This window comes from Epinephelus lanceolatus, chromosome 22, assembly GCF_041903045.1.
Source record: "Epinephelus lanceolatus isolate andai-2023 chromosome 22, ASM4190304v1, whole genome shotgun sequence".
Lineage (NCBI taxonomy): Eukaryota > Metazoa > Chordata > Actinopteri > Perciformes > Serranidae > Epinephelus > Epinephelus lanceolatus.
In genome coordinates, this window is record NC_135755.1 from 10908214 (window position 1) to 10924584 (window position 16371).

At 39.4% G+C, this 16371-nt stretch overlaps 1 protein-coding gene across 2 annotated transcripts in view; it reads left to right on the forward strand.

Annotated features, from left to right (window-relative positions):
- The window catches only part of rell1 (RELT like 1), a 58713-nt gene that overhangs the window by 3124 nt on the left and 39218 nt on the right, over positions 1-16371 (forward strand). For both annotated transcript variants that reach the window (XR_013488451.1, XM_033609803.2), the window contains exon 2: positions 13401-13619. Coding sequence is in view for 1 of the 2 variants with exons in the window: in XM_033609803.2 (XP_033465694.2) it covers positions 13401-13619 (219 nt within the window). In the remaining variant the exon portion in view is untranslated. The remainder of the gene's footprint in view (positions 1-13400; positions 13620-16371) is intronic.

The following is a 16371-nucleotide window of genomic DNA, read 5'->3' on the forward strand; positions in this document are numbered from 1 at the left end:
TAAGATACAAAAAATTTACAGGGAACAAGTTTTCTGAAGTTTAGGGGATGACTCATGCCGGGTTCATGCTACACAATATCAGCCTGAGTATAGCCCGATAGACGCGGCGTCGTACGGTATCGGCTCGGATTGTGAACGACAATAATCCATCATTTTATCTCATAGATTTTCATAGTAGACGACAACCGACGCCACGTCTGGGACGCCTCAAGATGTCCCGACAGAAAGTCTAGCGTGTTTGATTTTCTTTTTGTCGTTCATGACTGCTCCCGTCACAGCCGTCACTTTGACCAATAGCAACACAGAGTGATCTACTGCTGTAGACAACTGTACAGCAACAACACCCCAGGTTTTTAGATATTTTCTCTATAGGGGCGTTACCACACAGAGTGAAAAGGGAAAAAATATGGCGTTAAACAGCAATCTGGTGAGTACTGCCATTAGCATCAAGCTAGTAAAGAATGTTACTTCTTCATAATGGACGTGGACGTAAAGTAAGAAAATTAAAATATAGTGACGGGGGGTTTTGCTCACCACAACTGCAGAGGCTACCAGCTTAATTTGTGAGAGCCGGTTCTGTGGCTCTTGTTCACTTTGAAGAGCCGGTTCAAAGATGTTCGTTCATTTTTTTAATTTTTTTTTTTTTTTTTTTTGCTGTGTGTGTGTGTGGGGGGTGTTAGTGGGTTCAATGACGAATTGCATTGATGATTTATCGCATCATGTGATCTGGATATTGTAACGTGGACCCAGAATAGACTCCGCAGACTGTGACGTTAGTAAACGAGCCGAATCTTTGAACCAGCTCTTTGAAGTGAACGAGTGAGCGGCTATGTCCACATTTCCTATTTTCCTTTAGTTAAGAATGAACTACTATCAGAGCTCCCTAAAACAGAAAACACTGCCGTCTGACAGGGCCAAGTTATGTTCAGGATCATATTACTGTTCAAATGAAAGTTTATGCACAAGAGTACGCTCTGGGTTATGTTGTGGAAACACTGTGAACGCACCCCAAGGTCCCATCACATGGTGGCACATACAGGTTGGATGACATTACAGCGTATGTGGCTAAAATGCAGAATAATTTGAGTCAAATTATCCTTCAAAAGTAAATATTAGTCACTGCTGGCTCGCAACTGTGGTAGTTTTTGTAAGGTTTATAGATTGAAGTTGCTTTCTTCCCCACTTCATCTGCTCAGTTGCTTAAGTTGATGTTCTTGCTAGCTTGTTTCAAACAGTGGTTTCAAATGTGTGTTGGCAATGGGAAGCCGGGATCTATGATCGAATGGTCAACATTTCTAAGCACGTAGAAGATGATTTCGTAGACGAGTTATAGACTGCACATATTATAAATCAGACTCGGCGAGATGCCCTCTGTTACACCAGCTAGATTATCACTTAAGATGTCCTGGAAAAGTCCTGGAAAATGATCTAGAAAGGAAGGAACCTTGAATATGGACTTACAGGCAGGTATAGACTAATAACTTGTTTTATATGTGGCTAACACTCACTGTAAGACCAATGTCAAACATGATGGTACATCTCCAGAACCCTGTGGTAGCATTGTGTTTGATGCTGCATTTAAGATTCAGTATGGTTATAAAAGATGATGAGTAGTTTAATGCCATCTGGGAGAGTGGGAGTTTGGGTTAGCTGAATCCACCTCACTGCACTTTTATCACAAATAGTCAGTTGTAGTTGAGCTTAAACGGATGGAAAATAAAACACTTTTTTCAAGGGGCAGTTTTTGCTTCCGATGTCTGACGTTCGGAGGCATTTACAACCACACAGTTTTTTGCCCCCTTGAATGTGTTTTTTGGGGCAAATACCTTGAATTTAGGGGCAACTACTTGTATCAAGCTACATTTTGAAAGTTGTCTTAGTAAGAAGATCCTCTGCTGCCGTTTTCTTTTGGTAATTAAAGCCCTGTTTCCACCAAACACTTTCGGTACCTTTAGAACTGAGAGTAACCCTTCAGACATGGTACCTAGACGAAATGTGGCCGGGGTTGTTGTCACTCACTGCTTCGTCCTGAGCAGATTGACCCTACTCTATTGACCAATCAATGGACTGCAGTGTTCACAGCTCCACCTTTTAGTACCAGATCTGTGTGCTAGGTACCCCAACAGAGGGGGGACCAAAAATGGGGACGGTATGGAATGGTCCCAGTGGTACCATCCACAACTTTTCACAGTGGAAACGGAAAAATGCGCACAGAACTGAACCGTACTGCTCAGTGGAAACGGGGCTTACGGTGCTGTTCTCGTTTCACATGTGGGGAGAGCTGGAACAGTTTAACTATTGATTTGACAAAGAAATAATAGGCAACAACGCTGATCATCGATGAATCATTTCCTTACGTCTCAAGGAAATCACCTGGGCTGATGTTTTACAGACTGAAAGTTGGATCGATTTGCTGAGAAAATAATCAATCATAAAAAAAATGATGTTACTTGCAGCTTACAAGTGATCGACTTGTAATGTAGACACCACAGCCCTGTTTCTGGATTGTTTGCTTGAATCCCTGCATGAAATTGAATTTCTGCTCCCAAAAAGAACGTAGTAATCGTCTCCTTCCTTAAAGACAAATGGGAGTTTTGAGCTCACTGATCAGCATGCAGCGTGAGAATGCAGTTTAGCAACTTCCTGCACAACAAGTACATGCTTGCTAATATGCATAGCTGTGTAAATCCAGACGAACTAGTAAGCGCAGGGAGATATTTGGCATGATGTGCTGACTGAGACTTTTGCATCCGTCACAGAGTCGGAGTCAGACAGCAATAGAGGGGTTTCATCTCTTCTCACGAATGAGCTCCGACATGGATAAAGAGACTGTAGGTTGGGATGGCATTTTTGCATAATATGAAATAAAATGTCGTCACTTTAAGTCTGAGATTTGCATTTTTAGCTGCACATGATTTCCTGAACATGAGGAAATGGGTAAACCACAGCCACAGATGGACCGCTGGGCCTTTTAACCCATTAATATTCAGCGCTAAGCTGAAGACCACAAACACTGTCTCTTATGAGCTGCTGTGGTGAATTGAAACCCTTTTACTGTACAACATTTTCTCAACAATGCAGGATTTAAAGGTGTCAGTGTGTAGGATTCAGGGGGATATATTGGCAGGAATGCAATATAATATAATAGGTATGTATTCTTTAGTGTATAATCACGTGAAAATAAGAATTATTGTGTTTTTGTTACCTTAGAATGAGCTGTTTATAGCTACATGGAGTAGGTCCTTGTCCATAGAAGTTGCCATGTTGCACTGCAATGTTTCTGTAGTAGCCCAGAACGGACAAACCAAACAGTGACTCTAGATAGGGCCGTGCGCTGCTTTTAAGACACCAAACATGGCTGTTTTTAGGGACCTGGCGCTGTGTTTAGAGCGGCTTTTAAAGCACCAAATGCAAGTGTTTTTTAGGTTCCTGGTGCTGTGTTTTGAGCGGCTTTTAAAGCACCAAATGCAAGTGTTTTTTAGGGTCCTGGTGCTGTGTTTAGAGCGGCTTTTAAAGCACCAAATGCAAGTGTTTTTTAGGGTCCTGGTGCTGTGTATTGAGCGGCTTTTAAAGCACCAAATGCAAGTGTTTTTTAGGTTCCTGGTGCTGTGTTTTGAGCGGCTTTTAAAGCACCAAATGCAAGTGTTTTTTAGGGTCCTGGTGCTGTGTTTTGAGCGGCTTTTAAAGCACCAAATGCAAGTGTTTTTTAGGGTCCTGGTGCTGTGTTTAGAGCGGCTTTTAAAGCACCAAATGCAAGTGTTTTTTAGGTTCCTGGTGCTGTGTTTTGAGTGACTTTTAAAGGCACAGAACACGGGTGTTTATAGGGTCCTGGCGCTGTGTTTTGAGCAGCGTTAAAGGCTCTGAACGTGGCTGTTTTTTCGGCATCTTGTGCTTTGTTTTCGATGGCTTTTAAAGCATCAAACATCTGTATTTTTTAGGGACACAGCACTGTGTGTTGAGCGACTTTTAAGACACTGAACATGGATATTTTTTGGGACCTGGCACTGTGTTTAGAGCGGCTTTAAAAGCACCAAATGCAAGTGTTTTTTAGGGACCACGTGACTTGTTTAGAGCGCTTTTAAGGCACCAGCCATGGGTGTTTTTTAGGGACTCATGACTCTTTCTCCAGCTGCTTGTGAGACCTCACGCCGGATTTCCACTGGATGCGTGTCCGTTGCGGAACGGCAGCGCTGGTTATCCGCTGCATGCTCCGCCGTCCGTCAATACCCACCAGCTGCGTTTGCTGTGCCGTGCGGTGCAGCTCCGCTGGAAGACACCTGTGCACTGCCATGATTAATATCTCCTCGTCCATGGTGTTCACGGGGTGAAATGACGTCTGAAAACCTCTGACCTGTTGACTTCAGGCCTGCCTCTGCCCATTATGTCGTTTTTAAGGTGTAGTGCAGGGAAATATGATCCGCCGTGAACACTGTATTTTATTTTGAAAATTAACCGGATGTTTTATTGTGTTTCTGTGCACGACTTCCTGCACCGCATGATCTGCTCTGTGCTGAATTGCTGCGTTGTGCTCCGGGGTCCGGCAAAAATAGAAGTCCTGCATATCTGTTCCGGAGGGCTCCGGAGTGCCGGAGCTGAGACGGAGCCGGAACGCAGCACAGCCGCAGCCGGTGGAAACACACACATTGACTGGAATTGAATCCTATCGGCTCCACTGCCGTGCCGGAGCGGAGACGCAACCAACACGCATCTGGTGGAAATTGGCCTTCAGACGTTGGTGTTTTTTAGAAACCTATTTCTGTGTTTCCAGTGGTTTCTTTAGCCCCCTAAACGTGGGTGTTTTTTAGAAACCTATTTCTGTGTTTCCAGTGGTTTCTTTAGTCCCCTAAACGTTGGTGTTTTTTAGAAACCTATTTCTGTGTTTCCAGTGGTTTCTTTAGCCCCCTAAACGTTGGTGTTTTTTAGAAACCTATTTCTGTGTTTCCAGTGGTTTCTTTAGCCCCCTAAACGTTGGTGTTTTTTAGAAACCTATTTCTGTGTTTCCAGTGGTTTCTCTAGCCCCCTAAACGTGGGTGTTTTTTAGCAACTCGTTGTTTTTCCAGCAGGGAAAGTGCCACAAAAATTGGTTATTTTTCACCAAGACATTGCTGCTCCCCCTGCTGGGATCATGCCCCCAAAACATGATCTTTTTCTCACCATAACTAAGGGGTTTGACATATGTTAAACACATTGTTCAAACGTAAAGTTTCAACATATTCGCTACATAATAACAAGCACAAGGTCCCTATCTTTGGTTTGCAGAATGCCAACGTTTTTCTGGCAGTTGGGCTGTCAGTGAGCAGAACCAGTTTTCATTTCCATTCTTTCTCCTTCCCAAGATGAGTGAGTGGAGGAGAATAATGCAGTTACATGTAGTTGAGGATCAGATTGCTGAGTTGATATAGCTGAGAGGTCAATCACTGATAGAAACAGGGTACAAGTCTTGCAGCTGTTTCTGATTGCTCAGACTAATATTTTTTAACGCCAAGTTGGAAATTATCTGAAACAGTACACAATGTGCTGCCTGGTGTCGTTAGATCTTTTGCTGATCTCAGCAGGGAGTAACATTGACATCCTCTTTTCTGAGGTGCCCTTTGACATTGTGGTGCAGACATCAGCGACATCAGCATAAACAGCTGATAAGTAATGAGTAATTTCCATCTACACATCTGTTTGCTTGTCAGAGCAACGTGATACAAGGATTCAAATATTCCAGCTCACACACGAGCAGAGTTAAAATTGTCTTTATTAATAGCAAAAATAGATTCCCATTAGTGCATCTGATGCTCAGGAGAGAAGAGAAGGAAAGAGAGGATAAAGGCAGCGAATTCAATCACAAAAGCTTCTCCTTGTGTTTTTTCGCAGGGATTGATTTTACATCATTTTGTGAAAGAAGCTGTTGCAGCAGAGACGTCGATAACCTTTTGGCAGACAGAACTTCTCAACGACTAAATCCTCCTAAAACTGCAGGAAATTAAACTAGCAGAACAGTAATGCTGACCTATAGAGCCTGCACTCAGCTCCAGAGGAGGTTTCAGATAAAGGATTTGACAGTGTCGACAGAAATACTTTTACTCCTTCAGAGTCAGAGAGGGGGAATACCTTCCTCATATCTCAAAATCCAGAGACTCACAGGATGTTACTTTGTGATGTTGTAAGATATTTCCTGACACCCAGAGTCCAAGTAAACACGGTTGCTTTTCGTCTCCAATTCATTTTTAGACGTTTACGTTGAGGCCTGAGTATCATTTGATTTTTTCAGCACTGGCATCAGTTTGATACCTGAACATTTTGTTCGTTTCACAAACAAGCCAAGTTTCTCAGAGACAGCAGTGCTGTTTTAACACCAGCAGAGTTACAAGAACGTTGCTAAAATTTGAGGTGTAAAAAATATTAATGCACTTATCTCAAGGCAATTGAATCAAACGCAACTGGACTTAGTTTCTAGACAAAATTAAGTCCAGTTGCGTTCGATTCAGTTGCCTTGAGATAACTATGACCTGGATAAATGAGAATATCCACAGGTATTAATGCACTTGAGTATCACAATATTATGTTTTGTTATACTATATTGATTATGGAAAACACTTTTTACGTTTTTTAATTTACTTAATTTTTCCCCTAAAGAATCATGCAAGCACCTTTATTTTATATAATTTTATTTTTTTCTTCATTTTTTTATTTTTCATTTTATTTTGTTTTATTTTTTTTAATTTGATTTATTTATTTATTTTACTTATATAGGCAACTGTTAATTACTTTGCTCACATTCAGTTTTTAATTTACTTATTTTTTTACCTAAAGAATCCTGCAAGCACCTTAATTTTATTTCGTTTAATTTTTCATTTTATTTTGTTTTTTTATTTCATTTATTTTTAATTATTTTTTTTACTTATATAGGCAAATGTTAATTACTTTACTCACATTCAGTTTTTTAATTTACTTATTTTTTTTACCTAAAGAATCCTGCAGGCACCTTGATTTAATTTAATTTAATTTAATTTAATTTTATTTTATTTTATTTTTCATTTTATCTTATTTTTTTAATTTAATTTATTTTTAATTATTATTATTATTATTTTTTACTTATACAGGCAAATGTTAATTACTTTGCTCACATTCAGTTTTTTTTATTTACTTAATTTTTTTTACCTAAAGAATCCTGCAAGCACCTTAATTTTATTTTATGTTATTTCTTATAATTAATTTTTTTTGTTTTGCGTAAAAGATCAAATATTGATTAGTTCTTTGTACAATTACATTTTTCTTAAAATTAGTTTTTAAAAGATTGCAATAAATCACTCTGCTGACAGTATTTCAGTATATTACAACATATTGAATCATAACCCCTGTATTTTGATACTTATCATATTGCCAGAGCCTTATACATACAATTTGAAAGAGTTATTATTTAAATCAGGTAATATCTGATCAAAGGATATGTGTTCAAGATGAGACAAAACAAAAAAAAAAAACATGATTACTGCCAATTGATAAATACAGGAAAAAAAAATACAGAAATAAATAGGCAAAATTGAATAATAATTATTTGCTAAAATAAATGTAAATAAATTAAAAAAATTAAGAAATAAATAAATGCAGTTAAAAAAATGTAGAAATACATTTTAGATATGTATTTATATCCTGTTTAATTATCAACATGATCATCAAAGCAAGTTATCAACCAACAAATCCAATGTTCTCAATTCTCAAATGTGACAATTTGCTGCTTTTCTTTAATTTTATATTAATTAATTTAATTTAAAAAAAGAGTGCAGACGTCAGCTTGAGTGACAGTATTTTCTGACATTTTATCAACTACAAGATTAATTGAAAAAATAATAGACAGATGAATCCTTGGTTGCAGCCGTAGATTTGGATTTAACTTTCAGTTTTCCTTTCCATCTATACCCAAAGTCTTGAGGTTTTGTACCCAGCCCTGTTTACATCCTGACTGTGGCTCAAATATCTAATCAAAGCTTTGCAAAACATCAGAATTCACAGTTTTAATCCACATGATTATTATATAAATCCACACTGTGATGTGCGTGTGTTTTTGGCCATCCCTCTGACAACTGTCATCTCGGCACCAGCTGTGGTTGCTAAGAGATTTTTATGACTCAAGTCTAAATCCTCCTCAAGGACTCTGCTCAACCTATTTTCCACTTTCTAGTCTGTTTTTCTGAAATGGTTTTTATACACTCGTCTAATTGGCCTTCGATTGCTTCTCATGAGTCATTTGCCGAGGCATGGCGGCACGCCAGGGTGGCCTACTAGTGTATGAGCACATGGACACACGGTCACAGGATGGTCAGCGAGCAGACAATGGTCTTTATCAGTGTGTTCAGTAGTCTGATGCATCAGAGCTGGGACAATGGCTGTGTGCAGCAGGAGGCTCATGGTTAGGTATGCAGGAACACGCCTCTGTACGCACAGGGCCACCGTGCGTTTAGAAATGTCATGAACATGTGATTTTAATTCTGATATGGTTTAAGATTCAAACTGTGGCCTCCCATTTCTGCCTTTGCGTCTTTCGCTCTCTCTCTCTCACACAAACGCACACTGATGGGAACAGGAAGACAAACAAAGCCCTCTTGTGTGTCCCTGGAATGCCTCACGTGGTGTCCCAGCAACAGGAGCCATGGGAGCTCTCGCCTATAGCTGACAAAAGGTCACCATCTACCCTCTGACCTTTTGACCTCATCACTTCCAAGACTCTAAGGAGGTTTTCTCATCAGGGACCCAGATCTGAGTACACTTGACCCCAAAGTCCGGTTCGTTTGTTCAGTGTGAACTCTATGTACCAGACCTGAGCATGGTGCGTCCGTTTGTGCCTGAGTCCACGTGAAAAGGTGGTCTCTCTGTACGGGTCATGTGTACTCAGGTACGGGTCATATCAGGTGTGAAAACCAACTGTGCCAAAACATCTTCATCATGAGACTGCTGCAAGAGTGTGAGCTCCAGGCCTGGGGTACTTTGTGAGAGTCCACAGGCAAACACTCGATGACAAGGCTAACTGTTAGCATCACATGGCTAACGTTGTCTAATGGCTATAAAGTGCTGCAGGGATGAGCCCTTAAACCCAAAAATGAGTTTGCATTTTAACACTTAATGGGTTTATTTAACAGGTTTTTGGTTGGATGCCTGAAATCAGATCTCACATAAACATAAAATACGTCAGTAAATACCCCACAAGTGAACTTTGAAGCTTCTGTGTGTCTTAAAAAAGGCGGTTGCTAAGCGGTTTTTAACACTTGGCTAAATGAGGATACAGTCTTGTTGGCTTTACAGCCTTGTTATGGTGGTGACTTTAGGTCATGTGACCATAGTGTGGTGTGTTGAAAGCCTGACGTTAGCTTGTTACCTCTGGCGATTGCATTTAGGCTTCAAAAATCACATAAGTGGTGTTTATTTGTGAAGATTATCTCAACAAAATAGTCGGTGTCATAAATGTTTGTTTGCCACAGAGCTTATCTTCTGCAGTGATCCAAATCCCATTGGCTTTTTGACAAGGGAACCAGTACGACGCTAACATCAGGCCCAAGGGCACTCTATTAACAGGTTTAACAAGGTGTTGTTTTTGGGTTGATGTTAGCTGCCGCTGCTGTGTTAGACGTGACCGGGCAGACGTTGAACTAAAGAGACATATTTTTTTCCCCACCTTGTTTTATTTTATTTTATTGTATTTTTCTTTTTCTTTTCTTTTATTTTATTATTTAATTTATTTACTTTTTTTTTTACTTATATAAGCAAATGTTGATAACTTTGCTCACATTCAGTTTTTTAATTTACTTAATTTTTTTTACCCAAACAATCCTGCAACACATTAATTTAATTTTATTTTTTTCATTTTATTTTATTTTATTTAAATTTAAATTTAATTTATTTTTTTTATTTCTTATTATTTAATTTATTTTCAATTATTTATTTATTTTTTACTTATATAGGCAAGTGTTAATTACTTTGCTCACGTTCAGTTTTTTAATTTACTTAATTTTTTTTACCTAAAGAAATTTAATTTAATTTAATTCAATTTAATCTGATTTCATTTAGTTAAATTTAATTTTTTTTATTTAAGTTTATTTTAGTTTATTTTTCATTTTAGTTTATTTTATTTATATTTAATTTATTTTTAATTATTTATTTATTTTTACTTATATAGACAAATGTTAATTACTTTGCTCACATTCAGTTTTTTAATTTACTTAATTTTTTTTTAACTAAAGAATCCTGCAAGCACCTTAATTTAATTTAATTTAAATTAATTTAATGTTATTTAATTTAATTTTGTTTTATTTTTTTATTTAATTCATTTTCAATTATTTATTTTTTACTTACAGTGCCCTCCAAAAGTATTGGAACAGTGAGGCCAATTCCTTTATTTTTGTTGTAGACTGAAAATATTTGGGTTTGACATTAAAAGATGAATATGAGACAATAGATCAACATTTCAGCTTTTATTTCCAGGTATTTACATCTGGATCTGATACACGACTTAGAAGATAGCATTATTTGTAATGGAACACAAAATTTTTAGGTGAGCAAAAGTATTGGAACATATAAACTTAAAATAGATTAAAGTGAATGAGACTTAATATTTAGTTGCAAATCCTTTGCTTTCAATAACTGCATCAAGCCTGTGACCCACTGACATCACCAAACTTTTGCATTCTTCTTTTGTGATGCTTTTCCAGGCTTTCACTGCAGTCTCTTTCAGTTGTTGTTTGTTTTGGGGGGTTACTCCCTTCAGTCTCCTCTTCAGCAGGTAAAATGCATGCTCTATTGGGTTTAAGTCTGGAGACTGACTTGGCCAGTCTAAAACCTTCCACTTCTTGCTCCTGATGAACTCCTTTGTTGTTTTGGCAGTGTGTTTTGGGTCGTTATCTTGCTGCATGATGAAGGATCTCCCAATCAGTTTGGTTGCATCTTTCTTTAAATTAGCAGACAAAATGTTTCTGTAGACTTCTGAGTTCATTTTGCTGCTGCCATCATGTGTTACATCATCAATGAAGATGAAAGAGCCCGTCCCAGAAGAAGCCATGCAAGCCCAAGCCATGACATTACCTCCACCTTGTTTCACAGATGAGCTTGTATGTTTGGGATCATGAGCAGATCCTTTCTTTCTCCAAACTTTCGCCTTTCCATCACTTTGGAAAAAGTTAATCTTTGTCTCATCAGTCCATAAAACTTTTTCCCAGAATTTTTGAGGCTCATCTCTGTACCTTTTGGCAAATTCCAGCCTGGCCTTCCTATTCTTCTTGCTAATGAGTGGTTTGCATCTTCTGGTGTAGCCTCTGTACTTTTGTTCATGAAGTCTTCTGCGAACAGTAGATTGTGATACCTTCACTCCTGCCCTCTGGAGGTTGTTGCTGATGTCACTAACAGTTGTTTTAGGGTCTTTCTTTACAGCTCTCACAATGTTTCTGTCATCAACTGCTGATGTTTTCCTTGGTCTACCTGTTCGACGTCTGTTGCTTAGTACACCAGTGGTTTCTTTCTTCTTCAGGACATTCCAAATGGTTGTACTGGCTATGGCCAATGTTTGTGCAATGGCTCTGATTGATTGTCCATCTTCTCTCAGATTCACAATTGCTTCTTTTTCACCCATAGACAGCTCTCAGTTTTCATGTTGGTTCCACCTCTAAATGCAGTCTGCACAGGCAAAACCTATCGTACCCAATCTGAAACTGAGCTCAGACATTCAGTGCTATTTATTGTTTGAATAATCAGTGTAATTGGGAAACACCTGGGCAACAAAACACACCTGTCAGTCACATGTTCCAATACTTTTGCTCACATGAAAAATGGGTGGGTTCAAACAAAAGGTGCTATCTTCTAAGTTGTGTATCAGATCCAGATGTAAATACCTGGAAATGAAAGCTGTCTCATATTCATCTTTTGATGTCAAACCCAAATATTTTCAGTCTACAACAAAAATAAAGGAATTGGCCTCACTGTTCCAATACTTTTGGAGGGCACTGTATATAGGCAAATGTTAATTACTTTGCTCACATTGCACAAAAAGTAGTGCTATGATTTTGGATGTTACAGTAACAAAATGGTTGGTGTCATAAACATTTGTTTGCCACAGAGCTTATTTTCTGCAGTGATCCAGAATTCATTGGAAAAATCCCATTGGCTTTGTGACGAGGGAACCAGTGCGACGCTAACATCACCCCAAGGGCACTCTATCAACAGGTTTAACAACAGAGTGGAGCCTTTTGGTGTTGATGTGAGTTTGTTGGGTTCGCTTAGACGTAACCTGGCAGATGTTGAACTAAGGAGCCCTATTTTTTTTCCGCCTTGTTTTTCAGCACCATCAAAATTATTGGGCTTTTTAAAGAACTTCATTCATGTAAAATGCAATAAATGAAACCTATAAGCTGCAACAATTAAACTGTATGATTAAAAGAAAATAAATGTGCAAGTATTTTGATCATTGATGAATAGTTGTATTCATTTTTTAAGCAAAAAAGCCAAACATTTGCTGGTTACAACTTCTCAAAAGTGAGGAGTCCCTGTTTATTTGTCTCATATAGAGCTGCGACGATTCTTCGATTGGTTGTCAACAAACTAATTTGATATCAGTTATGAGTTTGAGTGATTTTTACTGAAGAAAAAGCTTCTTGAATGTGAATATTTTCTGGTTTCTTTCCTCCTCTATGACAGTAAACCGAATATCTTCAACTTGTGGACAAAATACATAATTTAAGAACGTCGTCTTTTACTTTGGGAAACACTAATTTTCATTTTCAATCAATTAATACAGAAAATAATCAACAGATTAATCAAAAGTGAAAGTAATCGTTCCAGCCCTACACACAAATGCTAGTAACTGAATATCTTTGGGTTTTGGACTGTTGGTTGGACGAAACAATTAATATGAAGACGTTGCTTTTGACTCTGAGAGGGTGTGAATGCTGTTTTCAATACTCTAAAACTGCCCAGTATCCTTCCCAGTCTCGTGGCGCCCTGATGAGGCTAAAGTCCGCTATGTAGGAGGGTGGGCAGATGGGAGTGGGAGAGGGAAGCTGGAGCCAGGGTGGTAAAGTTTATGGACCTTGTGCTCATTTTGCTGCAGTCAGTTCCTATAAAAACACAAAGATATGAGCAGCCATGATGCGTTCGTAGTTTCTGCCTCTGTGAGAAGGGAGGCAGCTTGCACGAGATCGAGCAGGCCAGGGGCAGCAGATTGATCCAGGAAAGGGAACATGAAATCTCTGTCATGTTGCCGCTGAGAGCATTTAAATCCCCTCAGCTGCTCGGCCTCAGATGTGCCCACAGACTCACTGCAGGGATCAGGTTGCCTTCAAGGGCGTTGTAATGACAAACCGATTGTTTGCTTTGTCTGTGTGCATCAGTATTTAGAATGATTTATCTCTTCGTCCCTCTTCATCCTCCAGCGGGTCAGCCTACAGTTACCGGACCAGGTAACGGTGGAGCAGGGGGAGGCAACCCGGACTACACTGCTTTCATCCTGGTGCCTGTGTTCTTCATCCTGGGCCTGTTGGGGGTGGTGATCTGCCACGTGTTGAAGAGGAAGGGCTACCGCTGCACCACTGAGGCCCACGATGAGGAGGAGGAGTTTGAGGAACAGGAGAAGGATCCCGAGCTGGGCGGAGGTAACTCCAGGCAACTCCAGAAACGAAACTGGCTGTGGCAGCATTGTGATTGGCTTTATGTGTTTATTGCATCCATGTGCTCGTTGTGTGAAGGCATCCATCATCTGTAAACAGTACACACCCAAGATTATTGCTCAACCATGTTAATCTGAGCAGAGAGGCTGTAAGGGAGGGAAACTGTTTGACAGAAAGGAGACACTATTGGTATGCAGAATTCCTAAGACGCCCTCCAGACAAGCTTTAAAGTAAAATACTTACACTAATATTGGCTGAGCGCTGAAAGAGAAGTGCAGATCAGGTTAGCGTTAGCGTTGGAGGAAATATACATACATGTTCAAGCCTCAGTCAGACCCCGACTCAGATGAGGAATCTGTTGTTCATCAAAACCGATGACTTGCAGATGTATCAGAATCTTTCGTGGAATTAGCATCTTTTACTTGTTAGTGTTTGCTAGCCTGTTAGCTTGTAGGCTAACTGGCAGTGGCTGACACAGTGTTAGTGGTTGTGAAACATACAATAACAATGGTAGACAGTGGAGGGAAGCTCAAGGATCTGGTTTACACCCAAAACCTTCACACAACACCATGTTTACTGTCAAAACTGTCACTAAGCTAATGCTAACTCGGCTCTGGAGGTTTCAGGTTTCGTTGCTGGTGTTGTGCAGAAGTCAGTTCTCCTGTTGACATGTGTTTCCTGTATCAGACAATAATTAGCTTTCATATTATCTGCCTTGCCGGCTGTACATTTGAATCCCAGATTTTAGGAAAGTGTACAGACATCGCCAGCTTAGTAGAGCTTGAAAACACCTCTCTAGCGATGAACTTTTCACAGATACAACTCACGAAAGTCGAGGTCAGACATTTTAGGGGACATAAAAATAAGAAAAAAAAAGTTTTCTCGAGTGGAGGCGGACTTTAAAACATTTACAGGTCAATTTATTTCTGCATATTCATGGTTGCTTTCGGTTTTTGCTAAAATTAACGTATGGCCACTGTCTTGTTGAAGTATTTTTTTTTAAAAAAGAAAACTAAAGATTTCAGTGTGGAGAAATCCATAGATTTCATATGGCGAGGAGCAATTCTGTCTTTATTTTAACCCAAACCATGATTTTCTTCACTCTTACCCTAACCCAAAGAATACCTTTCTGGCCGAAAACCCTCCAGGCAAACTCCTCTTAATAGCTGGTAGGAATAACCAGTGGTTAACGTAGTAACGACACATGTGTTTTTGTTTTGCCCCCATAATTGCGGGGGCAGCAACATTCCTGCAGCAGCTACTTTGTCCGAAATACAACAGAAGGAGAACTGGTTTATCTGTTCACAGTGCAGCCAAACAAACTCATAATTACAACCACTGTCTGGTTGCCGAAAGCACACGGTATGTGCAGATTACCACACAACAGCAGGACAAAAGCCTGTGTCCAATAAAGTGCTTTTTCCTGAGGCCAGAGTTTTGTTTTTTAAATTCTTGGCAATGGGAGCGCCACGTATATACTCTGTGCTACGAACACCAGCAGTGTGACGAGGTGCTGAGCATCTGTTCTACTTCTTCGTCTTCTTTAAAAAAGTATTCAACTCGAGGTAAACGCTGCATTCGTCACTGTCATTTCTTTGCCAACCGTCCAATCACAGTGAAGGATGGGCGGGACAAATACGAGATAAACTGAGAGTGCTGAACAACAGCAACAACAATAGAGGAGAAATTAATATCGCTGGTGTCTGAGTATCCATATCTGTACCAACTAACATCCCTGGACGCTGTACCCTACGCCGTAGCCTGACGTGCACCTTCCCAGAAATGTAACTACACATCGCAGCGACGCAGACTTCCTGGCCGTTTCTGAAACCATTTCCCTCAGTGGAAACAAAGCTTTTATTTACCTTAATTTCAAAGATAAGAAACAATAAATTGTGAAGACAATAAAGCCTCCACAAAATTAGCATTTTTGCGTTTTGTGTGTGATTTATCCTGGCTTCATATGAGCAGAGGAAAAGTCTGCTAGCAGCTCGGCTAATTTATACAATGTAAAATACCATAGGCTTGCGCTAATAACGTTAGCATGTTGTATTTGTGGGGAAACAAAGGTATAAATCCCACTTGTCTAACACGAAAATGCGTTTGAGGCTTTTCTTTATCCAGAGAAAATAGTCTGGTACCTTGTTTTGACATTTTTACTTACGCAGATATTTCATTTCATAACAACCAGACTCAACCAACTCTGTGCCTCCAAAGCACTCTTGTAGAGCGGGCCCTTTCAGCTGGCAAAAAATGTTTTTGTGGACAAGAGTTACCGCTCACTGTGGCTGCTCTGACTTATTCATAACTTCCTGCAATATTTAAAATTGATCTGCTTTCAAAACAATAACCATTTTCTTTTCTAATGAATGTTCATGGTTAACTTTAATGATGGCCACAAACACGAACATTGCATTTCCCGTGGTTTCCTCACAGTAAAAGCCTCCTGTATGTCACCAGTTGAATGCAGCAGCAGCATGTGCAGCTTGCATTAGCAGTAACTAAATACAGCTCTGACACAACTGTTGAAGAGTGACAGCCCATGCCAAAGAACATAGATACTGAGATGAAATTAAAAGCAGTAACTCTAGATTACATGCTGATTTGTTTACATGAAGGCAGTTTGAGTGCACAAATGGTGCCCGCTACTACTAACAATGAAACCTACTGTATTGAGATCAAGTTAAACATAAACTGATAGTCAGTATCAGCCTAAAGTCTCCCTGCACACAGTCAC